Raw genomic sequence first — 27,477 nt, forward strand, 5'->3', positions numbered from 1 at the left:
ATGGCACCTGGCCTGGATCAGCAGCAGTGTGGGCAGCGGGACCAGGGCAGCGCCTGCCCCTCTGCGCTGGGCACTGCTGAGGCCACAGCTCAAGCGCTGTGTCAGCTCTGGGCCCCTCAGAAAAAGGACATTGAGGGCTGAGTGTGTCCAGAGAAGGGCAGCAAGGCTCACGAAGGCTCTAGAAAACATGCCCCATGAGGAGTAGCTGGGGGAGCTGGGTTTGTTCAGTCTGAAGAAGAGGCTCCGGAGGGACCTCACCGCTCTCTCCAGCTCCCTGACAGGAGCGAGCACTGAGGGGGGGCTGCTCTCTTTGCTGGGCCTGCACTGAGAGCCAGAGGAAGTGGCCTCACCTTGAGAGGAAATTCAGGTTAGACTTCAGAAAAAAAATTTCACTGTTCAGGTGTTCAGGCCTGGGAATCGGTTGGCCAGAGAGGTGGTGCAGTTGCCATCCCTGGAGGTGTTAAAGAGGCCTCTGGATCTAACACTGGCAAATTGTTTAGTGGTTTAGGGTTTGCAGTGTCAGTGCTGGGCTGATGTTGAACTGATGGTTTTCAAGATCTCTTTCACCCCTGACGGTTCTACAATTCCAAGTGCTTCCTGCCTGGCCGAGGGGAAGGCTCAGGGCTGTCCCCACTCCGAGGGCGGCCGCGCCCTGAGGCGCTCGGGCGGCGCTGCGGCTGCGGCGTCTCCTGAGGGGCCGGGCCGGGCTCTGCCCTCAGCTCCGGGAGATCCCGGCCCTCAGTCCGGCGGGGCCTCCTCTGTCCTTCAGCCCGCAGATCCCACCCCTCATCCCGCAGATCTCACCCCTCAGCCCGCAGTTCCCACCCCTCAGCCCGCAGATCCCACCCCTCATCCCGCAGTTCCCACCCCTCAGCCCGCAGTTCCCACCCCTCAGCCCGCAGATCCCGTCTCTCAGCTGACAGCGCTCGGCAGCGGGCACCCGCCTCGCCTCGGGGTCTGCCCGGAGCCACCCGCGCCGCTGGATCACAGGTACCCGAGCCGTGCCCCATTTCCCCCTCGGGACTCCCCAGCCTTCCCACAGAAGAATGCAGCTGCTGTTTCATCTTTAGACTGTTGCCTTCCAAGCCCCCCCTCCCCCCACTTTGTTTTAAATTTTGATATGTTCTTTCCCTTTTCTATTTGGACTGATCTGGGGTGCTTGCTAAGGTTTCAGAGTGAGCTCTGATAATGAGCTGTAAATCACACACGGCCCATCTGAGGGAGGAGTGTGCGAGGCAGCTGGAATCGGCCAGGACAGCCCCGAGTCCTGTTCCACAGCTCAGCGTCCTCACGGCCTCAGCTGCTGCTGTGGGGTTTGGTTTGCACAGGACGCCAACAACCCGCACTTCTCCCCTCTGGGCTTTGTTCCCTGGGTTTCGAAGGGTAAATCCTGCCCAGGCTGGCTGGTCTACTGACCGTGCCAGCCACGTGCTCTAGTGCTGCTCAGCACACACGTTGGCAGATCTGCACTTCTCCAGGAGTGGTTTGAAGCGATGTTATTGGGTTATTTTCCATAACTGATGGAGAAGAGTTTGATATGCAACATTTGCCAGCTGTTTGTTGAAGCAAATCTAGTTGTTTGCCTTTCCACCTTGCTCTGTGATGCAACAACCGAGGTGAGCTATTTGCATCTAATTAATGTAGGCTGGCTTATAAATACTATTTTGTGTAATTCCTGTAGGTTGTAAAAGTCAAAAAGATGCCGGTAAAGGTCAAGATGTGTCCTTGTATACATACAGTTTTAAACCCCTTGTGCTTCCTATATTGCATAATTGTATAAACATGTATGGAATGAAACTCTTCTGAAAAGCAATTAGCTCCAGAGTGAACTCATTTTTACAGCCTTCCTTTTGTTTGGATGAGTTGTGTTTTTTCATAGGCTGGCGGGTGGTGGCAGTAGGACAAAAAGAGGTGAGGAAGTCTGGCAAGCTTTTCCTTGTTGTGGCAGAGTTGGATTTGCAGGAAAATGAAATGCATGTCTGTTATCACTTCTGAAAGGCTGCAGGGAGATGAACTCTCAATTCTCGCTCTCTAAGAGAAGCAGCAAAGGAATGGGAGCAATCAGTAACTCCCAAGAGAAAGCAGGGCTGGCTGTCTTCATTAAGATGACAGTGATTCTGCTTTGAGCTTTGCTCCACTTGAAGAAGGAACAGGAATCCATTCTTTAGCTGCATTTGCCACTGATTTAAAGTTTCTACCTGGAGCAAAGTAATTTTTGGAGAAATTGTAAGAGGTTGCTGTGATGCTTGCATCAACCTTCTCTGTTTGGGACTTGGGGCATGTTTGAGGGAGCATCTTTCTGCCTCCAAAGCTGAATGTCACTCTGCTGCTCTGCTCTCAGAGGCTGCCCCGTGGGGTTTGTGAAGAAGCAATGCTGTGGGGTTTTGTGGGTTACGTGGTCCATGGAATGTGGCAATGTCTTTGGTGAATTTCAGTGAGTTCTCACTGTAAGGAACATGTCTCTGTGCTCACTGCCCTGGGTTTGATCAGTGCTGCCAGAACAATGCTGATGCTTTAGTGGCTCCTTGAGCATCAGGAGGCCGAGTGTTTTAGAGTGTTCACCACCTAAGTAACATGACTTGGTCTTAGTGCCAGTTGTTGGCTGATGGCAAAGTTGGCCACTCTTGTAAGGAGAGTTGGATCAGCTTTGTTGTGATCAGTGACACGGAGCAGGGGATATTCTTTACTGACAGTGCCCCTCAGGGGTAACATGGAACAACCTGATTTCTGCAGAATGTCCACTCTCAAAAGATGATCACCTGGTAGTTACAAATGCAGGGCTATTATAAAATGCTGTATTTCCAAAGGAAAACTTTGCCATACAAGAATACATTCAACTGTGTGTGTGAGGTGACAAAGTAAAAGCAGAAAACTGGGAAAAGTGCATTTTAGAAAAATGATGTCATTTATACTGCATGTATTATAAACACCACTAATCTGAAAGAACTTTTTCCTTGCTATTGTAGAACAAGAACAGAGATAAACCAAAAATGAAGACTCAAAAGGTGCAGATAAATCAGTGTGGTAAGATATCTAATATAATTTGTCATTATAATCTGCATCAATTTTACAAAGTTTTAGTAGACCACTTTGATAGGCTGTTGTGGGGTGGTGAGCAGTTGGGAAAACATGCTTTTTCCTAGTTGCCAAATTTTGGATACTGTATTGGATATGCAAAGGGTAAATCCAATGCCAAACCTACACACATAGTAAAAAACACAACCACAAAGTCACTTTTTTTTTTTAAATTTGCTTATATTTATCCATATTTTTATTGTATTTTAACTTCTTTAAGAACCCTCAAACCTTGTAAGGGTTTGCAGTAAACAATACCTTCTGTCACTGTTAGAAATAATTATCAACTAAGTCTTTTAATGATAGCCCAAAGACTAAGAAACAGATTTTCCAAGTCTGTTTACCCACCTAGGGTTTTATGTAGGTGCCCAGAGAATATTTTGTGTTACATCTCCAACCACTTGACTGAGGGCTCTGCTGCTGTGCTGCATGGTTTATGTCCCCTGTACCTCAGTACCACGGAGCAGCCTTGTGCTCTTGGACTCTTTCCTTACTACTCCACAGATTTTCAGCTGCACTCCAAATTTTATTTGCACTCTGAATACTTTAGTGGCTGTCTATTATTTCCACTTAATTCACCTTGCAATTGTGAATTTAATATGTAGTAGTTTACATCAGACTTCCTAAGAATTACTAGTATTTAAAGGCCAGAAATATTAAAAGGAGGCTGTTAGTCTGCAGATGAAATCATGCTCAAAGAACAAACTCTGGACAGAAATATTTCTAGGTTTGTTGTTTGTGGCTGAATAGAAGTGATGTCGCTCCATTTTGGCTCGCTTCCCCTCCTTTTTAAAAATACACATACATAAAACATTTTGACAGGTTTATTCTACTACTGACCAGATGAATAGATTGAAAAGATAAGAATTTTAATGAAGTTTTTTGTGTTTGCTCCTAGATATGAAAAGAGATCAGAACTTACTGCTTGATTGCCTTAAATCTCAGATGGACTGCGCTCGGTCTGAGCAGGAGGCTTTGGTCACTATCCATTCCATTTGCCAACAAAACAGTAAGAAAGGCTTTTCCTTAGAAACAATGCAGTCATTTCTGTTCACCATATATGCCAAGAAACTGGTGGGCACTGTAAAAATGTCTAAAGGACATAAGGCTTGAGATGTTGGAAAATCTTAGAAGCCTTTCATTTTGCAGAGAAACAGAAGCAAAAGTTTCTGTTCTTTTTTCTTCTTGTAGGTGAAGCGAGCAAATACTTTGGAGAAATTAGTGGTTGGATGTTTATAAATGACCTTGCCAAGTTGAGTGCTCATTGCATGGTAAAGGAAGCAGCTTTATTTACACTGGGGATTATTCTAGAGAGTAATGGTAATAAAAATAACATTGTTTGTATTTCTAAGTGCGCTATGGCCCCCCGTCATTGCTTGTGCTCCTGCTTTGTCTCCATTTGCTTTTGGTCTCACCAAATGAGATGACAAGATTGTCAGTTGGAGCAAGGGCAGTGAGGGTGCCCCAGTTGCCCTGTCCATGCCCAGATTTGATCAGTGCCTTGCTGACTTGTGCACACAGGGTGTCTTTAAGTTACCAGACACCTGCACTCCCCCTCTCCCTCAGCAGCAAGTGTTCAATGACTCCTGGGTTGTTCCAAAGCTTGCCAGGGTCCTGCTTGGTGTAGAACTCACTGCAGGGGGAAGCCCTCAGGCACTTCATAGTCCTGCCCTGTCTCTGCTCCCCACATACTGGCCACAACTGAGAATTAATAATTTAGGATGATGAGTAGCTTACTTTAGGACTTAATGGTTGTCACTTTTTGTTTTCAGTGTCTTGTCAACAGACTTTGTGTACTTCTGCATTGTTTGAAGACCTCATTTGATTTTTAATTATAAAGAATTCTGGTGTGAACTTGAAAAGAATGACTTCTGTTATCTTAGTACTGGTGTTAAATAATGGTAAGTTGGGTTTTTTTCCGTGTTACAACAACACTCCTTTTCTATTTGCCAATTTGCAGTCCAAAATTTGGAACATTCACTAAGCAATGTTTTGGTGAAGTGAATTTATAAAGATGAATGTTTGCATGGAACTGAACCTGAATTGTCAAAGTAGGTCATTGCTCACTGGGATTTCCTTAAACAGCAGAACGTGGTTTAGTTCTAAAAAGATTGTTTGCAAATGCAAACCCATCGTTTCTGAGAGTGTCTAGAAAGAGAGAGACATAGAAAGGTTATTTACCAACATGCTGATCTGATTTTGTATTTCCTTCTGGGGAGGATATGTGCTCAGAAAAGGGAATGTATGTATGTAAATTCAGCTTGCTGTTAAGATTTTGTCTGCAGTTGCATTTGTCTCTGGAGTCTTGTGTGTGTTCTCTTTTAGAAACTGGGCAAAGCTATGTCAGAGACACAGGCTGCATCAGCCTGCTGCTGCAGTTGTTCAGGTGAACAGGGTTGCAATTCAAACAGACAAATAGTAGGCTGGTTAGCAGCTATGTTTCCTTGACTATTTGGGACTTGTTTGCATTTTCCCTAAGAGAACAATTCTCTCCAGGTCTGAGAAGAATCTGTCAGTTGAAAACACTGATCCCTGCTATCAGCTCTGGTCCTCAGTGTGCAGCACTCTCTGTGCCTGTGTCAACAACCCCCAGAACAGGATGTGTTGCTCTGAAAATTGTGGAAGAAGTTCAAAGATGTTCTCCAAATCGGTAACACTTTGGTTTCATTTTTACCGTTCAGCTGAAGTTGATTTCATTGCGTTTTGATTTGGGGTAATTTGTTTTTCCTTTTCCAGAAGAGAATACAAACATTTCCTGTTGGGTTTTTCCCTGTGCCAAAGAGTGGCTGGAGAGTTGCTCAGAGCCTGAGATAGTTCATCCCATCTGTTCATTTCTTGGTCTCACAGTTGCAAACAACAGCTCAAGCTTTCCACAGCTTTGCATTTGATAAAAGGAAGCTTAATCCAAGAGCTCAATGGGTTTTTCTTTCTTGTCAATCCCTACAAAGTCATTTGCTGTTCTTCCCACTTTTACTCTGACCACTGTATTCCACCATCTTTACTTACACTATGCTGTGCTCAAGTCCACAAATAGCCACAGTCTGCTTACATTTCATAGGGTCAGTAAAACTGTTCAGAGCTGTTCTGATTCAAAGTGTGTCTAAGTTAAAGTCCTTATGACGTGACTGAAAACAATGACTTAGGTAGAACTCAGGCATGATGTTTGCCCTTTTGTGCACATATCAGGGTCATGTTTTCCTGTAACTATTTTATATGCAGTTACTGCATTTCTTGAAATCAATGTATATCCAGCTTGTGTTGTATAAGAAATGTAATGACTAACACATGCACAGAAAAACTCTGATGGACTTACTTAGTGAAATGCTAAAATAATTTGCAAACTCTGTCTCTTAAATAACATTTTTTCTTTTTTTTTCCACTAAGCAGATGTGCAGGAATATCTTGTTTCTATTGGAGGATTAGATACATTAGCCAAAGTTCTCCTTGAGTTTATGCATGATTCCTGTTTGTGTCACTCCAGCATGAAACTTGCAGTGGTAGTAACAAAGACTCTGGATGCCTGTATTGCTACTAATTGTGAGTGAAAAGACATTTTTGATCTGTGGTAATTTTAAAATGTAATTTTTAAAGTCTTGTGCTGGTGGAAAAGTTGCAGAAATGAATGCTTCAAGGCAGTCAAGTTCTACACATCCCAGTGGATGTAGCAGTGCTTTTTGAAACTCAGAGGTGTAAGTGGGGAGTGATTCAGTTCATCTGAGGTGGATCACTGTCCCATTGTTGCTCAAATAAATGCAGTGAAATTTAAACCCCACTGAACATTAGAAGTGAGATGCTCCAGACCATGCTGGGTAAGTAAAGCTGAGCTCAGGGCCTGGATTTGACCAGTCAATTTGGATCCTGGAGTTAGGCCTGTGGCTGAATAATAAATTGTGTAGCTTTAGGAAGCTTTAGGCATTTAGAGGTGGAGCTGAACAAATGTGTTGTTTCTGCACAGCACACTCTGCTGTGGTTTGCTGGCTGGGCACTGCTCTCCTGGTGAGGTTTTGTGTTTTGCACAGGAGGTTTGCAGAAGCCTGTGATCCTGACGAGCCTGTGCTGTGGCCATGGTTGCTGTATCTCACACTTCTGCCGTAAGAGCTTCAAATGGAAGTTCCCAAAGGTTGAAAAGCATCAAACTGCACTAGTTGTGAGGGTAGTTTCAGATCAGCTGGGTGTGACAGGACTGGGCCTCAGCGTGGATGGTCCAGCAGTGGTGTTGCCAGTGCCAGGAAGGGCTTGCCCCCTGCTCTTTTTATGGCAGATACTCTGCGTGTCAGAGCTTATTCAGCTCTTTCTGGCTCCTTGCTGGAGCTGATCAAGGACATGGAGAAACTCAGCAGGGATCTCCAGAAGCTGCACAGTGCAAGGCCCTCTTCATTCATCAGATCTTCTGCCTCCTCTCCGTGGAGCACAGGCTGGGAGGATGGGCAGGGCTGGATTTGGGAGCAGCACAGGAGGGGTGGGGTAATCTGAGCTGTTCAAGGTGGAGCAGGGCAGAGCTGAGCAGGCCCAAGGCTTTGAGGGCTCTGTACAGTTCCCTCCAAACCCAGCATTTGATCCTTGGATAATTCCTGTACACTCATGATTGACTTTCTTTTCCTTCCAATTATTTTAACAAACAGCTGCCATGAGTGTTGTCTTGGCAGAGTATCCCCCTGTGTCAGAGCTGCTGAAACTGCTGTCCAATGAGACACTGAGCACAGGAGAAAAAAAATCAGTATTATTCTAACAATTGGACACTGTACTGAAGTTTGTGGTAAGATTTGCTTTTGCTCTTTCCTGTCTGTCAGCTTCTCCTAAATTCTCATCCACTGACTCCTCCCGTGGTGTCACTTCATCAAGACTGGAACATGAGAGAGAGTTCTATTAAATAATACAATGTCAGTATTTGGACAAAAAGTTTTCTAGAATGTTCCATCTTTAAGCTTGTTAGCAGGAAGTGTCTTTAGGAGCTTTGAAACCTAGACTAAATATGCAAGAATTCTGAGCTGGGCTTAGGTGTCCCAGGGAATAATTAATCCAGACCTAAAAGCTACTACAATCCAGACCTAGCAGATGGGTTGCCTTGAGCACCCTTTTCATGGTCCTGGGCACAGCTTCTATCCACTGCTTACAAGGCCAGGAATATTTGTAAAAGCCATGTAAGAGCATTGCTTCCAAGACACAGAAGCAGTTGGTAGCCCTGAAATGTTTTTGTCATGTTCCTCAGGGCTTGCCCAAGCATGTCTGGTACAAATACAGCACTTCAGTTGGTATTTTGTGGTAGCACAAGCAAAGAGAAAGGGAAATTTATTTGTACTTCTGTTTTTTCTCATGTATGTTTAGAGAAACAAGAAAAAGGCCTTATGTTCCAAAATCCTGGTTGATTTTCATCCTCTGAGTGCCAAAACCATGTTCAATAATTAGCTCAATAGGTCATAAATTTATTTTAACAGACATTTTTCCATGAAGAATTAGTGAAACAAGACTTAATGGAAAATGTCTTTTGAAAAGAAAAAACATTTTAAAATTATTGAAAACTTATTTCAAAAGAAAAAAGTTTCTCTTAAAATGTCAACACTGTCAAAATAAAAATGTTAAAATTTTTTATTTCCTTTTTTTAATTAAGTTTAAAGAAGAAAGAACTATGTTTAGCAAGTTACCAGTTATGTGATTCCATATGTGAATGAGAGCACAGTAAAAATTCAGCTAATGACATAAGGAATGAGGAGGAACAGATTGGCTAGACCAGGCTTAAGCTACTAATTTTATTTTGCTAATTATAAGCCTTGAGATTTTGATATTTCTGCATCCCAGGCCTCACAGAAATGTTCATATTTACTCCAAGAGCAGGTGATGGAAGAGAAGAAATACAGGAGTCATTATTCAAATGTTTCAGGCCAGAATTAAATGAGCTTGGAACTCCATCGAATAAGTGGTCTCAATCCTTCAGTTTTCTTACAGCAATCTGAGTTCTGGTCAGATCATCCTGTGGGATGTAAAGCTCTCCTGCTGTCACTGCAGTTGCTAATTAGGAAAAAACAAACGTGTACCTCCATTTCTGTGCTGCAGGCACAACTGAGATGTTTGTGTAAGACTGAGGAGGTGTGGAGATTTGTAGTGTCCATTAATATGGAGTTGTTTTTTTAAAAAAGCAGAGACTGGTACTGGTGAAGAGCCCAGAGTTAATTCAGTGAGAAAGCTTTTCTTTTTCTTTTCCCAGCATCATTGTGAAAGCAGTTTATAGGAACTAGAATTGCAAGTTCACCTCTTGTAACTGCAGCTTATATTTGAAGTGTGTTTACATTTATATATAATTCTAAGTTTTATAAAAATTTTTGTTTTGTATTAAATTATTGGGGCTGTCCTCAGAATACTATATTATAATAAATACATTTTAAATGTTGTGTTTACTTGATAAAGTTTTAAATATTAATGTTCTTTTATATTTTATAAAGCTGAATAGTTGTCTCTGAAATGATATGATAACTCATTAAATGTGAACAATGCAGAAGAATTGGATGTGCAAGTCAGAAAAAGATGTCTGCAAGACTACTAGAAGAAAGCAAAAGTAATTTTACACAGAATAAACTCAACTGAAAAACAGCACGATGAGGTTGGCCTACTTACCAAAATAAGATAAAACTAATCACATCTTTCCAGAGCTTACGGAGAAAGCAAAAGTAAATCCTTAAGATAAGTTCAGTGTGAGCAGAAAACCCAGGAAAAAACGTTGAATTTGTGTGAAACTACAACCTGCAATTTTTATCAGTATTGTAGATCAGCCAGAGTTACAGGTGTGCAGAGAATGGAGGCATCTGTATTGTAGGAAGTATTCTAGTTTGTTGTAAACCCAGATTTTCTATGAGCTAGAAAAAGAAGTTGAATAAATTTTTAATTGCTGGACATTCAAACCTGTAATTTTAATATTTGGATGCATGAAATGCTCAGGGTTGTACAGCTGTAGGAGCTGATTTACTGATCTACCCCAAAGGATGGATATTATACATTCACTGGAATAAACATCCAGCAGAACACTCAACATGCCAAAGCCAGGGCAGAGCTCCAACTCCCTCCTCTTGCAAAAAGCAAGAGCAGCACACCTTTCAAATAAATACAGGATAACCCTTTGAGGCATGCTTTATATGACTTCCATCTCTCTTTTCTCCTTCTAGAATGATACTCCTGCAAAAAAAAAAAAAATTTTTTTTTTTTGGAGAGGAACTGTCTGCACTAAATGGGAAGGTATGAATTAGCATCTTCAGCTTTTAAAGGGAAGCAAGTGTTCTTGTGTATTTTCCAGAAAATCCCTCTTTATTAAGATTTTGATACTGCATACTTCCAGCCACTTAACACTGATTTAAATTGCTGGGCTTTGAAACAGTGAATAATTCCCACCCAGCTTAGTGGAAACTTGGAGTGATCAGTGATGACTGCTGCCAAAGATCCTATTCCCCATTTGATCCCAGAGTGCCCAGAAATGAACCATACTAAACTGACTCGTTCAGTGTGGCTCTAGAATACTGGTGCTATACAGAGAGCAATGGATAGACCTGACATAGGTGCCTTTACCACCATCTTTTAAGCTTTCATAAATACTTACAGAAAGACTCTTCAGAAACCACTAAAGTCAAGTCAGTAGCTCAGGCAACAGTCTCCTTTGAAAATCAGTGCAAATTCCTTTAACTGAGGGTTTTAGTGTGTTCTTCTTGCCTAATTTGCTGCAATTTGCTGTTTCCCTTCCCTTCCCTTCCCTTCCCTTCCCTTCCCTTCCCTTCCCTTCCCTTCCCTTCCCTTCCCTTCCCTTCCCTTCCCTTCCCTTCCCTTCCCTTCCCTTCCCTTCCCTTCCCTTCCCTTCCCTTCCCTTCCCTTCCCTTCCCTTCCCTTCCCTTCCCTTCCCTTCCCTTCCCTTCCCTTCCCTTCCCTTCCCTTCCCTTCCCTTCCCTTCCCTTCCCTTCCCTTCCCTTCCCTTCCCTTCCCTTCCCTTCCCTTCCCTTCCCTTCCCTTCCCTTCCCTTCCCTTCCCTTCCCTTCCCTTCCCTTCCCTTCCCTTCCCTTCCCTTCCCTTCCCTTCCCTTCCCTTCCCTTCCCCTCCCCTCCCCTCCCCTCCCCTTCCCTTCCCTTCCCTTCCCACACTTTTATGGGAAGGCGTGGCAGTATGGAAGTCTAGAGCTTAGGGCAAGGCATTTTAAAAACCAACCTTCTCTGCTCTGCCTTACAGCCTGCTCGTTACAAGGACACATCAGAGTCCAGGAAACAGAGCAGACTGTAAGTATCATCTTTTTCTGGCATTTTTTTTCTGTCCTTTCCAAAACAGTCCTGCAATTTCACTTCAAGCAGCAAATCTGACAGCTGGCACATAAGTTTCATGAAGGCTGAGACCAATGAGGAGAAGCTACACAAAAAGCCAGTGACCAGCTAGGCTATCCTGAGACTTCATGACCACCTTGTTTTCTTTCCCCTGGTTGGCCTGAGTGCAGGTTTAGCTATTTGATATACAAATTCAACTCTTTAGATAGCAGAAACAGATCAAACCTTAACTGTGTTTGCTTTGCTTGGACCCAGGAGGGCATTTGTTTTGACTCCACATTATTAAACTTGCCTTGTTGCCAAACTGAAAAGTCCTACTGAATCACAGTTCATCTACTTTCACTCAAGTAAAATCTCACTTCTTGCTTCTTCTCTGAGGACTAACTCATAACTAGGTTAGAAACAAATATTTTTGTCATAAAAATCATTCTCTTAGCACCTTAATTATATTACTGACTTATGGGAATGGTTTAGATTGTAACCACTGTCATCAATTTACAGCTCAGATTCTTAAGAAAGCACCCTGAAAGAGATGATGCCTATTTATCTTAGCTCAAGTATGTGTTGAAAACCAACTGTGCATTTCAGAGCTACTTACACCACTGAAGTATAAAAAGAACTCTATTTTTTTACAGATAAAGGCTTTGAAATTCCAGATAAATTTGTGGTTGGATATGCTCTTGACACTAATGACTACTTCAGAGATTTAAAGGGAGTTGGTAATGCAATAAAGGTGCATAAGAAATGTTTGTGCTTCACCTCTTCATAATTCTACTCCACAAGTCTCATGGCTCAGCCATGCTGCAGGACATCCCGAACCCCCAGGATGGTGAGCAGCGTACAATCTGTGGCCCCATCTGACAAGAAAATAACTTGTCATTTGACTTGAATTGGATGTTTGTCTGTCTTAGTTCAATCCTGTGTTGCTCTTCTGTCACCAAGTCTGTAAAGCGTTCATGCAGGCACTCTGTGTGCAGGTTTTCCACACACTTATGGATAACATGGCTGTGAGATCTCTCTTCCCTTATTCCATGACAGCTTCCTTAGGCTGCACAGAGTAGTAGACTTAGAAACATGATAAACTAATGGGGTTGGTCTTTTTTTCCCTCCTTTTCAAAAGTACTTTCTTAATTCTGGTTAATTAGAAAAGTTTTTAATTTCTAAGTCTTTCCACTAAGACAAACCAGTTCTGCTGAAGACACAATCAATCTGTGCTATTGCTCAGCAGCATGGAGCTGTATGCAGTAATTAAGAAGCCTTAAGTTCTTTAGAATATATAAACCCATATATTCCAGATCAACTCAGAAAAAGTATTAAAATCTCGAGTTTACTGCAAGAATATTAAAATCTCAAGTTTATTGCCAACAGGAAATTGCAACAATTCTGATTCTAGAGTGTGTTTTTATTACAATGCTAGGAATACAACTGAAAATCAGTCTTGCATTTCATTTGAAGATAGAGGTTGATCAATATTGTTGTTGTTTTCTTTTTCTTTTAGCACATCTGTGTTCTGAAAGAGAATGCCAAAGAGAAATCCAGGATGTGATCATGTCAGTCTTCTGGAGCCCTAATTCCTGGCTGCTGATGAGGTGATAAACCATTCGAGCAGGAAATGCCTTCTGCTCCTTGTGTGTCCCTAGGAAGAAGGAGAAGGTGCCTGTTCCTGCCTGCAGTGGCTGATTCCCACTTGTTCTGTGCGCTGAACACAAAGTGTCCGAGCCTGGGTTCCCCCGGCGCCGCCTTCCTTGTGCAGGAGCAGCCCGGGGCTGGGGCCGAGCCCCGGCGATATCGAGCGCTGCCGCTGTGCCCGTCACGGTGCGGGCCCCGGAGCGGATTCCTCGCCCTGCGCCCGGGGCCCGAGGGGGCAGCAGGGCTGGAAGGAGCGGGGACCGAGGCCCGCCCGGCGTCCCCGGCCCGGCCCGGCGCCGACAATCGGGTGCCGCGGTTGCCGGGGAACCGCGAGCGCGGCCACAGCGGCTGTGACGGCGCCGCCGCCTCAGTTGGCGCAGAGCGCTCTGGGCTGGGTGTTGGCAGCCTGGGCTCTGCCACGGCCGCACCCAGGGATTCGCCAGGTGACTTGTGCACAGAGATTGTCTCTGCCAGCCAGCCCTGAACTCGCAGGGCATTGGTCTCTGCCAGCGAGGAGTCCTGAATTTCGTTTGAAGGTAAAGATGGGCTCCAGTTGTACTTTTTGGTTTTGTCACATCTGTGCTCTGAAAGGGAATTCCAAAGGGAAAGAGAGGATGTGATCATGCCACTCTCCTCATGCAGCAGTTCAGTTGCATGTACAGGCACCTCCTTGGGGTGGGGCAAGTTGGACTCTGTCTCTTGCTACTTTCAAATAATATAAAATCTTTATCACCAGTATATCCTTTTGAGCCTGCCATGAATTGGGTTGTGGATTTTCAGGTCTGTTGTGTTCCTTTGCATGCCATGCAGTTGTCTGGTGCAAGGCCTCAGGAATGAGTGTGGGGGCACTTTGGAGGTCTTGGATGGGTTATGACCCCCCCTCAGCTGGCCCTCATGGGAATGTGCCCTGGCTGTGGCCTTCTGGGGCTGGGGGGTTTTAGAGCTGAGCCCATTTGTCTGAGGGAGGATGGGTGTCCACTGCCCCTTACCAGAGGTTGCACCAAACCCCCAAAATTTCCTCCTCCCCCGTCTGTTGATGGGAGGTTTGTGTGCAAACCTGGCCTCAGCAGACGAGTCTGTGGCTATGCCTTGCCCAGCCTGAAGTCAGGCAGAGCTGATTTTCAGTAGAGCTGCTGGGTTTGGCTTTGTTGTGGATACATTTTTCTCAATGAGCCTTGTTCACTTCTCCCCAGACCTGAGCTAAAAGGACAATGGTGTCACCTTGATCTTGTCTCAAGTTCCTTTAAGTGGCTTAACTCCCAGTCCCAAGTTCCAGTCAGGAGGCATTTTCAGGGAGGGCTGGGCTTCAGTGGTGCAGCAGTGCAGCTTCTTTATTCAGTTTTGTCAGAATGGGCAAAAGTTCCTTCATAACAAGATTTCAGCCATTAGCCATAACATTCCAGTCTCTCCCAGGTCCTGTGAGGAGCAGCTGAGAGGGCAAGGGTGGTTTAGCCTAAAGAAGAGGAGGCCCACTCCAGCTATATTGAAGTAATATTGAAGCTACAGCTTTGTCTGTTCCAACTCTTATTATTGTTCAGCTTTTGAGCTCCAGGTTTCAGTACGATCCATCTTTGAATTGCACAAGGCAGCCATATAGTTCAAATCAAGTCCAACTAGAGGCCTAACAATACCAGCTACTTATGCCAAACAAGCACTTAGCTACTTTCAAATCATATCAAATTTTTTAGCCCCACTGTATGCCTTGAATGTGCCATGAATTGGGTTGTGGATTTTCAGAGTTCCATTGTTGCTCCTTCCAGTTGTGTTGAGGAATTGTCGCCCATTTGTGACATCATCCCTTGGAAATGGCGTCTGGATTCCAGAAGAAGACACCAACACCTCGTCTTTTGCTGAGGGAAAGGCTGAAGCCAAATACTGTGAGTAGCCCCTGGGGCTGTGCTAAGGCTGGCAAGTGCCCTGGTGTCCCTGCTCTCCCTGGCCCTGCTGTCCAGCAGCGCTGTGAAGCTGCCCAGCCCTTTGTGCCGTGCTCCTGTTGGTGGGGGCTGTCCTGATGCAGTAGGGAACACTGTGGGATGCTTCAGTTGTGCCTTGCCTGGCTGTGCCAGCAGAGCCAAGTGAAACCAATGTACAGCTGAAGGCCTGAGCATGTGTTCTGTCCCTTTCCCTTTGCCCCAGGAATTCCTTCTGTCAGGCTGGGCACTCACCTGTGCTGCTCTGACCATCCTGCCCTTGGGCACCCGGGAATGTGGGGGGGGAAAGCTCAAACTCTTCCCAAAGTCTTGAGAGCCACGGGGTGTCCCAGCTGGAAGAGCTTCCAGAGCAGCTGTTCTCTCCCAGCTCCTGTGTGGGCACAGAGCCAGCCCTGCAGGCAGCACTGGAGCCAGGGCCACAAAGGTCCCTTGCTGTCTGGAGCTCCTTAGGCTGAAGGTGCCCCAGTGCTGAGGCTCTGTCAAGGAGATCCCTCTGTTTTCTTCTGAGGAGGGCTCTGTCAGCCCAGACATAGAAAACAATTAATAGGGAGCACCAAAACCTGGACACATTCCTGTGCACCTCTCTCTTGGTACAACTTTCTTTTCTTGCATCTCTTGGACTCAGCCAGCAGCGATATCTCCTTGCTGTGAGTTCTGAGTGTTGTGCAGGGATGGAGTTCAGGCACTTCTGAGAGCTCCTCCCTATTCTCTGGAAAGGTCACTGCCTCAATCCAAGGGAACATAAGAGGAAACAAATGCCCAAAGAGCAGAAATCCCCAACCATGTCCCATCCAGTCAGGGAGGAGCAAATGGGACAGAGCCATGTGGCTGGAGTATGTGTATTGCACTCTGTATTATTAATTTACTAAGGATGCTAAGGATTTCAGCAGGAAACTTCCAGGGCTCCCAGGACTGTCCTAGTGGCTGTGATCACAAGTTATTCACCTGTGCTACTTGTTCAAAGAAAGCCTTTCTGAACAGGCCCATCTCTGAGGCTCTAGCATGTGATTTTTGCCTTTCAGCTGCTTCCCTCTAAGTTCCAGAAGGAGAAGTTTCCCAGCAGGAAGAAGGAGGCCAGCACTGGGGGGAGTATTCTGCCCAGAACTGGCCCATTTCTAGACAAGAGTGAGACTCGTCCCAAGGTAGCCTTTTCCTGCTCTTTTCCTTGCTATTTATCATGGAGTTTGAAGAGGGTGTGTGCTTGTGACAGGCTTGCCTCCAGCAAAACACCTCAGTGTGCAGGTGCTGTTGTCATTGCAAACTGCTGGGAGTGGTGGACTGGGAGTCCTGATGTGCACTAAGCAACACAAATGACCTCTGCTGAAGGAGCTGGGCTGTGCTGGAGTGTAGCTGCCATTGCTGACAGGGGGAAGGCTGGGGACACAAAGGCACAACATTGCCATTTGCCATTTGCCATTCTCCTGCTGAAATAGCCACCTCTTGCTTTGGTGTGGTCACCATCAAATGCTTGGGGTCACAGGATTCCCTCCAGAGTGGCAGCGTTGGCCTTTGAAGGCCAAGGATCTGCAGGAATTACTTCAGATTTAACAAAACAAATTGCATTTCTGCTTTGGGCTGGAATGATGTGTTGGACCCTGACGGGCTGTTGGATTTTGCAGGCTGCCAGATGTCCAGGGGACTGTCCCTGGGCAGAGGGGAATGGATGTGCTTTATCTGGATCAGTGCCTACTGAGAGGTGTGTTTAAAGCTGCTTTTCTGGCAGGACTGGCTCAGTAGAAAGCACAGTCCAAAGGGGTAGGTGACCAAGGTGGGCTGTTGAGCAGGAAATTGGCAGCAAGAGACATGGAACAAACTGGTTGAGGATTGCCCTGGAGAGGGGCGTTGGGAACCCCTCAGGGAAGGGCACAACTAAGGGACAGTGTACTGCAGCCGCTGCCTTCAGCAGAATGTGTCTGCTGTGAAGTCCCACAGGAGACCTGCTTGTGTCTCTGCAGTGACAGCAGTGTGGCTGGAGAAGGCAGACACAGCAGGGGAGAGTTTTCTCAAAGCAATGTCTCTGTTCCAGTAGCCTTTGCTGTTGTTGTGACATTCCAGACGTGCCTCTAGAATGGCATTAAATAAGATAGCAATAATGACAAGAAAGCAGCCATTTAAAGCTCATGGAAAAAGGAGATACCAACTCTACTTTTACCCAAGTTGCTGAAAAAATAACTGAACCTTATCCTCATTCAGCATTCACCTCACTTGTCTTTTGATTTTCACCTCATTTGTCTTTTTATTTTTGCCTTTCCCTCTGTTTTAAACACACTAACTTTTAAGTAGAATGAAAGGGGACAAAATCATCCAAGCAAAAGAAAACTGTGTATTAGTAAGGATTCAGCTGAGCCGGGCGTGTCTCCCTCCCCCAGAGCCAAGCACACACACACCCTCTGAGAAAATGGCAATCTTTCTGTGCCCTTTATACCCGGCTGGGGCAGTCCCTGTCCCCTTTCCCATTGATGGGTACTCAGGAGCTTCCATTCTCTACTGACCACCAAATTTTCTGTCCCCTCCCCTCTTGTCCCCTTCCTTTTGGTCAGGTCTTCAACCCTGTCCCTGTCACTGCAACACTCAACAAACCAACCTGAACAAATCCAAACCACAAACAACACATAGAACCAACAAATTCCATTCTTTTGCTTCATAACCTTTTGGCTTCAGCTAAATATCAGCTCATCTCTCCCACCTCCTTTGCGCCTGTGCTCTTCTTACTGATGTGTAATTTCTAGAGCAAAAAAGATATTTGCAGTTGTGTGGGCCTGGGTTTCCCTGTCTCAGAGTAAAGGACATCCCAAAATTGTTTCCCATGGAGTCTCCTGTAAATCCATGGGTTTTACTTACTCCATGAGTGCTCAGTCAGTGCCCCAGAGCTCTGTGACCTGAGCACCAGGCTGTGCTTAAGGGAAGTGCTGCCTGGCATTGTGGAGAAAGCAAGCTGGAGAAATACATGCCAAAAGAGCAGCTTGGCTTGAGGCTGCTCTGTGTGGCCCAGCAGCTGTGGATCAGCTCAGAGCAGAGGTGGGTGAGCCACTGTTTGCCCAGTGTGGGCTGGGCAGATGTGCTCCCCCAGAGTCTGTACTTCCCTGGGGATCAGTGGAAGATTCTCCTGCATGAACCTTCTTCCCAGCAGCTGAAGCTCTCCCTGCTCTCTCTTTCCTCTCCAGCTGCCATCAGCTGCCCCGAAACAGAGCTGGTTTGGGGTTTCCCCACCAGAGCTGGTATTTCAGAACTTCGTTGCTCGGGAGGTCTCTGAAATGGTGCTGTGTCTCATTAATAAGGGCAGGGTAAGTGCTGGCAGCCAGGGCTTTAACACTGTGCTGGAAGAGGAGAGTGCTGTCATTCCCCCAGTGTACAGCAAAGCAAGTTATCTGCTGCAGCACATGCAGAAGAAAATGTCTCAGCACCTTGTTCTGCAAGATGCTGGGAATCTTCCTGTGCTGGGAATTGTCCCCTGATTTTGGCCATGCATTGATGGTGTCTATCCCAAAGGAGTTTCCCCCTCTTAAAAGCTCAGGACTGATAGGAATGCTGAGGGCTGTACAGTTCTTACCTGCTCTCATGCTTTGCCTTGAGTTTATTGCACAGCCTGTGTCTCCTTGGTTAATCTTGGCTCCTGGTAGGAATCTCTGCCTCTCTCAGCCAGTTTGGCTCCCTTTGTGCAGCTCACAGTCAAATCTCAGGGGCTGAGTCCTTTCCACTTTATGCTGGAATCACTTCTCATGAATGGCACTGGCAGTGCAGCAGCTGTGTTCTGAAAGAGCCCTGCAATCAGCCTGAGGGAGCAGAAGCAGTGAGAGGCCTTTAGGTGCCACTTCAGGCTCCTGCTCAGCTTCATCCAGCTCTGCTCAGCTTTTCCAAAAGCAACACGGTGCTCTGCTTTCCCTTTGGAGAACCACAGCACATCCAAAGCCATGTACTCCTGGAGGTTCCAACCTTCACTTGAAGAAATTGGGATTGTTTTGCTGTTTCCCAAGGGAGCTGAAAGGGGAAAAAGTTGAAAAATGTCAGCAGTTGTGTTCCAATGTAAAGAGGAAAACTTGAGACCATTTGAATTTGAGTCAGGGAAACATTTTCTCAAGTGAGGCTTGTGCCAAGAGTGGGCTGGTGGGAGGAGACAGGAGGGAGTTCAAACCATCTGGTTTAGACTTTTGGAGAGGATTTTGGTGCTGAGGGGTTGATGCTGTCAGTGTGCTAGAAAATGCGCATTTGCTGTGTCTGTGAATGGCAGAGGACAGAACCTGGCCTGCTGGCTGCAGGCAGGAATGCCCAGCAGCCCAGCTTGCCTGCACAGGCAGCAAGAAGGCCTGGAGAGCCAAGACTGGCTTTTCATCCTGGAAGCACACTGTCAGTCAGTGCTGGTCATGTTTCTCCAGGCAGAAAGTGCATTTGAAGCCCACAGTCAATAGGCACAGCCTGTCTGTGTTTCTGTCACTTTTGGCAAGCTGATTGCTCTCATGGTTTTATGAATCTTCCTTGCTGCTTTACTGCCCATTGAAATTCTCTTTCCCCTCTCCTTGTTTTAGGGATTGTCTTGCTGTGTTCCTTCCTTCTTTTGCTTTTCCGGTTTGGTTTTATTCCCAGTAAGGCCACAGGTTTTGTTCTCCTCTCTTGCTGCTCTGCTTGCCTGACTCTATCCCCACAAGGTCCCTGCCCAAACCTGATCTGCTAGAAGGGAATTTCTTCCTTCCCCCAGGATAATGTGCTGGTTTGCTTTCAGGTAGCACTTTCCCCCTCTGGAACATGACAACTGCATGGCTGTGTGCAGGCAGAAGCCAGCAGGTTTTTTGGCCTTGTTGAATATGCAGATGACTTGGTTCAGGTGCTCTGTCTCCATCGTGCTGGTGCTGACCTGCTTGGCCCTTCCTTGCCAGCAGGCACTGCCCCAGTGTTGCTGGCCAAAATGCTGGAGGCAGACAGAAGGGATTCCAGTTCAGCCTTGTGAATGATGTGGCTGTGCCTGCCCAGCTGAAAGTGCTTTGGAGAAGGGGCCAAGGAGGGATGTGAGCAGGGCAGGGACAGGTCTCCTCTGGTGCTGTTTGCACAAGTGTCAGAATGATCATTTGGTGTCTTTGCTGCAGATTCCTCGTCTGGTGAAGGTGTGCATGGAGAGCTGCCCTTATTTCCAGCTGGCATGCCCCAGGGATGTGTACCATGTGGTGCCAGCAGGCGCCTCTGCCCCTGTGCGCATCCGCTTCAGCCCCGCCGAAAACAAGGTGAGACTGGAGGAGCCAAAGCACAGAGTGATCTGCACAGCCATTGTTTTCCCTGCACTCTGGCTCCAGCCCATTGCATGCTGTGAGCTTGGCTGCAGGCCGTGGGCAGGCAGCCTGCAGGCAGTCACACCTTGGCAGGGGCTGGCAGGCACTGCAGCCAGGCCTGAAAGGCTCTGCTTCCCCTCCCTGCCCATCCCTGAGCATTGCCAAGGGAAGATGCACAGGGAAGAGGATGGAAATGACAGAGGGCTGTTGATAGATGTTGGGCCATCTCTAGGTCCAGTGGAAGGGGTTTCATTATGATGGAAAACACCAGAGGAACAAAGAGGTCAGAGAGCTTTCCTCCTCCCTGAGTGGCAGCAGCTTCCCTGCCTGCCCCTGGGCTGGAGCAAAGACGGTGCTTTTTCAGCCCCTCTGCTCTCCAGCCTTGCAGCTGTGCTGTCCCAGAGCACAAGTGAGCATGGTGCAGCTGCAGGGCCAGGGCAGAGGATGTGTTGTGCCCGTGAGGCCGGCCTGGCACAGGCACACTGGGCTCTGGGTGCCCTTGGTCAGCAGGAGGTTGCTGAGCTGCAGGGGACTGGGACAGCTGCCTGAAGGAGCTGGTGCAGGGCAGGTAGAAGCTGCAGGCAAAGCTGTGAGCCCAGAGCCCGTGGCAGTGACACTGCTGGGGCTGTGTCTTCATGCCTGGCACTGTGCTTGCTCTGTCAGCTGGCACCCATCCCGTGCCAAAGGTGCTTTTGTGTGCAGGTTTGAAGAGCAGTGCTGAGGCCCTGGCAAGTCTGATCTCAGTGCTGGGATCTGGAGGGTTAATGTTCTGATCTGGAGGCGTTTTCATATGCAAGGGTTTAGGACATGGCATGGAAGGGAGGAAGCCTTGCAGGGAAACAAAGAGAGGAGCTTTCCAACAGCATCCTGCTGCCTCTTGGCACTGTTCTTCTCCTGACTTGGTTGGAGAGGCAAAGTTTGAGGGGATTTCTGAGCAAACTGATGTTTCTAAACCAGGCCAGAGGTGCAGGATCTCTTTGGGTGCAGCTGTTTTCTCATCTTCTTTTGCTGCTTAGAGTCAGTTGAACAGTTTGTCCTGTTCTCAGACAGTGTGTCTATAGAAACCTAAAGAGGAATGTCTTGTGTTCCCTAGCTCCATGCTCCTTTAGAAGGGACTTAGGAATTCTTTAACATCATTAAAATTTAAAATGAAAATTATGGTGGCCTAGGGGATGGGTATGACCCAAATGACACAAGAGCTGAACGCCACTGAGATAGGTTTTGCAAAGTGCATGGGTGCCTTTAAAATGTGACATATTAGTAGAACTTAGTGTTCATTTTAGGGTGCAATAGGTAAATGGATGCCCTTGGAGGGTTATAGAAATGGTTTTTCTTCTGCCATGGGGATGACACTAAATGCCCTGTGCTGAGCCAGTTTCTTTTCCTGCAGGATTATTGCCACGAGCTCATCTGCATGACTACCAGGGAAAGGATAGTTGTGCCAGTTCGGGCCATTGGTGCCCGAGCTGTCCTGGACTCCCCTGCCCATCTGGACATCTCCAAGGGTGCAGCCCAGTGCAGCACCCAGCAGGCTCTGCTGGTGCCCAGTGTGGGTACCCGGGCAGCTCGGTACCAGCTGAGCAGCCAGAGGTGAGGCAGCTCATCTGTCCTTGTGCAAAACACCTTTGGGGGATGAGAGCAGAGTTGGGAAAGAGCAGCAAAAGGAACCAGAGCACAGCAGCTGCTGGCCTGCAGCCTGGCTGGAAGGGAGCAGAATGGATGGCATCTGCTCTTGCTTTCAGTGGCCTTTGAACTTTCTCTGTCCCATATTACCTGGAGGCTGCTGGAACATGTTGGGAGCTGGCTTGCACTCTCCTGAGCACAAGCAGCTTCTGAAAAGCTTCCTCAGCACTGTCAGTCAAATAGAGCCATTCTCTGGGAGGCCAGAGGCACGTGGCTTTGCAGTGGTCCTGGAGGGGAGCTCTGGAAATCATCTGAGCAAACACACTGCTCAAAGCAAGAGCAGTGTCTGGGGATTTCAAGGTGCCATTGGGAGATCTGGACCTGTATTTAGATGCCATACAATGAAACAAACAGATCAACAGACCTATTTAAAAAGCAGAAGAAAACAACCTATGAAAAGCCCCTCCATGCCTTCTCTTTTCTGCCTGTCAGGTGAAGTAGTGATTCATTGAGAGGATGGATGTAACAGTGTGAGAAGTGTCTTAAGGAGCAGCTGCCAATTAACAGAGAAAGGGCCAAAAATGAGCTTTCCAGCCCCATCTCTTGGCAGTGGTTTTCATTTGGTTATTACAGTGTCAGGGATGTCTCCTTGCCAGCTCTTCTATCTCTGGGCTGAGGGAACAGCTTAGTGCTGTTGGCTGAAATTCAGAGGAGCTAAGTGTAGCTGTAGAGCTTGTGTCCTTGGGTCTTGGGGAGCCAGGTGTGTGTGAGAGATGACTGCTTGAGCAGGAACAGAGGAGTCTGGTGGGGACAGCCCAAGGATGGAGGAGATGCAGGGGCTGATTTGCAGTCAGTTTTTCAGTCCTGACAACCGAGTCCTGAACTTGGCTGCATCCTCTTCTCCTGCTAATTTGAAAAGAAGAAGACACCTTCTTTCTCAGGCAAGCCCTGAAGTCACCCCCAGGAATGTTATTCCCGTCCTTCCATCTGAGCGCAGGAGCATGGAACATGGGACAGAAGTGGGAAGGGAATGGAATGGAAGGTAGTGCTGAAGCCTGGCCAGGGTTTCCCCTAACTGGCAGCTTCTCTGTTCTGATGAAATTTCTGGCACAAGACTAAGAAAAGGATGCTGTGCCTTGCCCCCAGCAGGCTCTGCTCCCCCCGAGCCCCAGCAGAGCTGCAGCAGTGCTGGCATCAGCCCCGGGGCAGAGGCAGGAGCCCGTGCACTGATCTGGCTCTGGGGCTGCTGGGGCCTTGTCTTTCCTGCCCTCCCTCCAAAGTCTCACACCCAGCACATCAACATTGCTGGCCCAAGGTTTCTCCATCAGCCAGCAGTGATGTTCTCCCCAGTGGGAATGGGAACAGCTCAGCCCATCACTGCAGCAAGAGGTCCTTCATGAGCAGAACCTGAAGCAAGTTCATCAGCTGTCACTGCTGACATGAGCAAAGCTCAGCTTGCCAGAAGTTCTCTTTGTTTTTGTGTGTGATGCATTCATCAGCAAAGTCCCCAGAAGACATTTTGAAGTGACAGATTGAGCAGCAGCAAAGCACCAAGGCCAGGAACTTTTGTTTCTTCAGTGGGGCTGTAGAAGAGCACAAAGCCCAGCAGCTGCTGGGCAGAAGCACATTTCCCCTGAGCTGTCCCTGAGCATCAAAGCACAGTCTGGTGTTTGTCAGGCAAGAGCTCTTGCCCTGGTGACCAATCCTGATTGCTCCTGGTAAATCCAAAGTGCACCAACACATCTGCATCATTATTTCCAAGACATTGCCCAGAGTTTCTCTGCTGGGCCAAGCAAACAGTTACCAGCCTGGATGACCACCCCAAGTCCCAGACTGCATTGCTGGTAAATACACAGAAACCTCCCGTTGTGCTTCCTTGATGTGCTCCTGCTCATGGTACTTCATTGAGCTGGGATTGGACCCTTCTGACTGTAAATGGCATCCTCCTTTTGGGTCTTGTTTCCATGTCACTGTATTGCTCTAATCTGCATTTGCACTCTCTCAGAGCTTTGACTGCTCCTTTTCTTAGAGGAGCTTTCATTGAAATGCTGAAAAATTGTATCCTTTTTAGGCTAAATCAGGATGTTTTCAAGGGAAAAGAAACCGAAGAACCACACTGCAAATTCAACAGTAACTATTCCTTGGTCTTCAGGGAAAAGTTCCTTCTCCCTGTCTGATTGCTAGGCTGTAACCTCCCAGGACAGGGAGTGCCATAACATTTGCATCTCCTGAGATGAGGTTTATAGGCAGCAGGAAAAGAGAAATTCCTGAGGCTGTCAGTGTCAGTTTGTGCATGCAGATAGCTCTGAACCCTCTCTGTGCTCTTCACAAAGCATTCTGTGATGGGATTGCTGGCAGTGGGACCCTTGAGGCTCATGGCAGAGAGCTGGATGCAGAGTATGGGGTAGCTGAGGTCATTTTCCCCAGAGGATCTGGTGAGGGCTGGATCTCCTCAGCAGTGGCTGTGTGGCTGTTTCTGATGCTGTCTGTCCTGGCTGTCTTCTGCCACCTGTGCTTGGTTTGCTCCCTGCCTGCCCAAGGCAGCTGCAGAGAGCTGCAGTGCAGAAGGAATCTCCTGGCCAGGTGTCCCCCCAGCCCTGCTCCCTCTGTCTGTGTTGCAGTCCTTTCTCCGTGGTGCCGACCACAGGAGCTCTGGGCACTGGTGACACCGTGCAGGGGACAGTGGGATGTCACCCGCGGGCCAGCGGTGACCCCTGCGGCTCCCTGGCAGTGTGCTGCAGCACAGGTGAGTGCTGGGCCCTGCAGGGGCACAGGACAGTTCTGCACCATGGCTCCCTGCTGTCCCATGCCCTGCATTCCCTCCAGAGGTACCTCCCTGCTCAGCTCTACCCCAAAGCAAACTGAGAACTCCTTGGTGTTTAGGGCCTTGAGAAAGTGGATCCCCTCTCACAGGCAAAGAGTTTGGACTCCTGTTTTGCTGGGAGTTGCTGAGGGGAGGAAGGAGGATCCCTGATTCTCCACTACCATGTGGCTGTGCCTGGCTGACGTTTTCTTTGATTCCTGGGCAGTGCTGTAGGGGAGGTCTCCATCAGCCTCTCTCCAATGCAATGGATTTCTTGCCCACCTCTGTCCCACCTGCTGCTTCTCCACTGGCTTGCCACAGAGCCTTTTTCTATGTGGCCCTTACACAGAGATATAGTTTCTGCCTAACAACATTTTCAGACCCTCAAGTTCCTTTTTTGTGACAAATCCAAACAAATTTTTCCCTGTCCCCTGTTCCCAGGCCATTCATGCTATTGCAAACCTCTCCAATTTCATTTCTAGACTGAGGAATCCTATTCAGTCTTCATATAGAAGCTGCTCTGTACTTACTAATCTTTCCTTTGTCCCTTTTTAATTTGATTTGCAATGCTCCAGCTAGGTTTTTAAGATGAGAAGCTGGATCACCTCCCAGTGAGCCCGAGGAATGGGTTAGAAATTAGAAGTCAGCCCCAAGGGATATCTCCTGAGGGAAGAGAAGGGTCCATATGTTCTCCTGCCGCATCAGGAGCTGCTTGCATCCAGCTCAGAGTCAGGGACTAGCACTGAGGCAGCCTGGAAAATCCAGTGTAAGAGAGGGAATGATTGTACTGCAATGGACATCTCTCCCCAGGCCGTGAGAGCAGGCTGCCCCTGCAGCTCAGAGGGGAAGGCCAAGGATCCTTGGTTGAACTCAGCTCTCAGACTCTGGACCTTGGGAACATTTTTGTCAACACCCCCCATGTCTGTGAGGTGAGCAGCAGGGCTTGGGAGGGATCCTGATGGCTCCTGAGGCATCAGGAAGCCTGGTAGGGCTGTGGAATTGCTGCCAGCCTGGGCAGTTGTGAGCAGTGAATATTTGATGTCCTGCTGAAATCTGGGGGGTCAGAAAGGTGTGTCTGTTGTTCCTGAAGCCCCAGTCCCTGCTTTTGGGCAGCCTTCCTTAGGGCTCAGCTGGGAGGCTCTCTGCACAACAACCCCTTGGCACATGAAACCAGCACTGGCTCCAAAAGCTGCATGTTCAGAGGCTTTTGTGGCAGTGCCAGACACAAGGCACCTTTGGGCTGGGCTCTGCAGAAGCAGCTGCAACAAACTGGCTGCTTTTGAGCTTCAGCCCACTGCAAACAGCCTCCAGCCAAGTGTCTCCTGCTTATTGCTGCAAGTGACAGGAAAGCCTTGGGATTCTCTCCCTTGCTGACCAGCCCCTCATCACACTTCAGCCTTGGTGCATCTCTGGCTCTAGAAAGAGAAAAGTGTTCCTGGGAATAAAGCAAAGGATTTTCCTACCTATTTGCCTCCCCCACAATAGTGTCAAGTTTACAAAAACATCATGAGAGAGCAAGTGAAGAGGTAGAAAATGAGGCCCTGCATCATGGCAGACACTTTCAAAAGCTTGGCTGGGGAAGAGAAAGACACCCTGAGTTTTCTTACCAAAAGATGGTGCTGTCTATACATTTTGGTGCTGATGCCTCATTCCCAGTGTATTGTTTTGATGGTATGGGAAAAGGTGAATGAGCAGATGGTGCTGTTGGAGCTGTGCTAAGTGGGGCAGCAGCAGCTCTGGGGTGATTGACTAGGCAGCTGCAATCAGCCCACGTTGCTCTCAGGGCCAGCTCTCAGTGAGCTTGGTGATGCTGAGCAGAGGTGCACTGCTCTGTGTGCATGGGCTCAGCCCAGGGTGACTGCAGTTCTGTGGAGTTCTCTCTGCTCTGCATGAAAACCCAAAGGCAGAACTTGTCCTGTTGTATCTTTTGCCTTCTGCCACTCAGCAGCTCAAAGCATCTTCTGCCTTTTCTGGGTGTTCATGGCATCATGAGACAATAACTCCCAAGAAGGGAAGGTTCCATATATATTTCCACTTGGCTTTCTTGCTGCTGCAGGTGAAACTGATGAACCAAGGAGCTCTGGTTGCTCCCTTCAGCTGTATCCCTTCAGCCACCAGCATGGGCTCCTGCTTCAAGTTTGCACCCTTGGAGGGCATCATTGCAGCAGGTGGGAGCCAGAGTGTGCAGATCTCCTTCAGTGCCACCGTGTTGGGGAGCTTTGAGGAAGAGTTCCAGTTCCGAGTGGCTGGATCTCCTACGCCTGCCATCCTGACCATCAAGTAAGGACCCTGGGAGCTGAGTGGGCACATCTGAGGCTGTCTCTGGGACATGCCCCACCTACCTCATGTTGGGCTGGAGCAGAGAAAAAAGGTGTTTCCTGGGGTCTGAATCTCTGCTGTGATGCTGGCATTGCTTTAGTGTGAGGATGGCTCCTGCCCTGGGTGGTAGCTGGGAGCTGGAATGACTCCTCCCTGCAGGGATCTCCCTGTGCCTTGGGCCATGGCAGGCAGTGGGATGGATCAGCTTTGGGCAGCAGCTGCTCTGGGATGTCCCACCTGAGCTGCCAGCAAGGCCACCAGGGCTCTGGAGATGGGCCAGCCTGGGTGATTGTGCAGCAGCAGCAGCAGTGTTTGTAAAAACTTGTGTTAACAATCCATGGCAGATGGGCAGCAGCAGGCTCAGCTCACCTCTGCCAGCCCTGCTGTGGGGGACAAGCTGTGCTCCCAGCTGCTGTGCACAGAGTGCTCTGGTGCCTCCTTGGCACAGGCAGGAAAGGGCTGATGTGGGAGTCAGGGAAGTGTGCAGCAGGAAGTGTCCCAAGGACTTGGGCATCCTCGCGTGGGCTGGTGCCATGGCAAGAGATAATCCT

General features: G+C 47.8%; 1 protein-coding gene and 1 pseudogene across 2 annotated transcripts in view; both read left to right on the forward strand.

The window, feature by feature from the left end:
• LOC311166021 (telomere repeats-binding bouquet formation protein 1-like) lies at positions 1–14,761 on the forward strand (annotated as a pseudogene). The gene is made up of 16 exons: positions 1–100; positions 798–990; positions 1,301–1,383; positions 1,880–1,911; positions 2,967–3,024; positions 3,974–4,084; positions 4,267–4,395; positions 4,848–4,976; positions 5,401–5,461; positions 5,557–5,693; positions 5,812–5,937; positions 6,463–6,612; positions 7,698–7,831; positions 11,275–11,321; positions 13,117–13,362; positions 14,753–14,761. The product of its transcript is annotated as a telomere repeats-binding bouquet formation protein 1-like (transcript).
• LOC311166022 (hydrocephalus-inducing protein-like) overlaps positions 13,446–27,477 on the forward strand; it is a 25,632-nt gene continuing 11,600 nt past the window's right edge. The window contains exons 1-9 of the mRNA XM_084227512.1: positions 13,446–13,528; positions 14,753–14,869; positions 15,946–16,065; positions 18,088–18,207; positions 20,002–20,136; positions 21,572–21,771; positions 24,426–24,550; positions 25,418–25,536; positions 26,664–26,887. Coding sequence (XP_084083638.1) covers positions 14,798–14,869; positions 15,946–16,065; positions 18,088–18,207; positions 20,002–20,136; positions 21,572–21,771; positions 24,426–24,550; positions 25,418–25,536; positions 26,664–26,887 — 1,115 coding nt within the window. The 5' untranslated portion in view covers positions 13,446–13,528; positions 14,753–14,797. The remainder of the gene's footprint in view (positions 13,529–14,752; positions 14,870–15,945; positions 16,066–18,087; positions 18,208–20,001; positions 20,137–21,571; positions 21,772–24,425; positions 24,551–25,417; positions 25,537–26,663; positions 26,888–27,477) is intronic.

This window comes from Fringilla coelebs (assembly GCF_963513975.1).
Source record: "Fringilla coelebs genome assembly, contig: SCAFFOLD_32, whole genome shotgun sequence".
Lineage (NCBI taxonomy): Eukaryota > Metazoa > Chordata > Aves > Passeriformes > Fringillidae > Fringilla > Fringilla coelebs.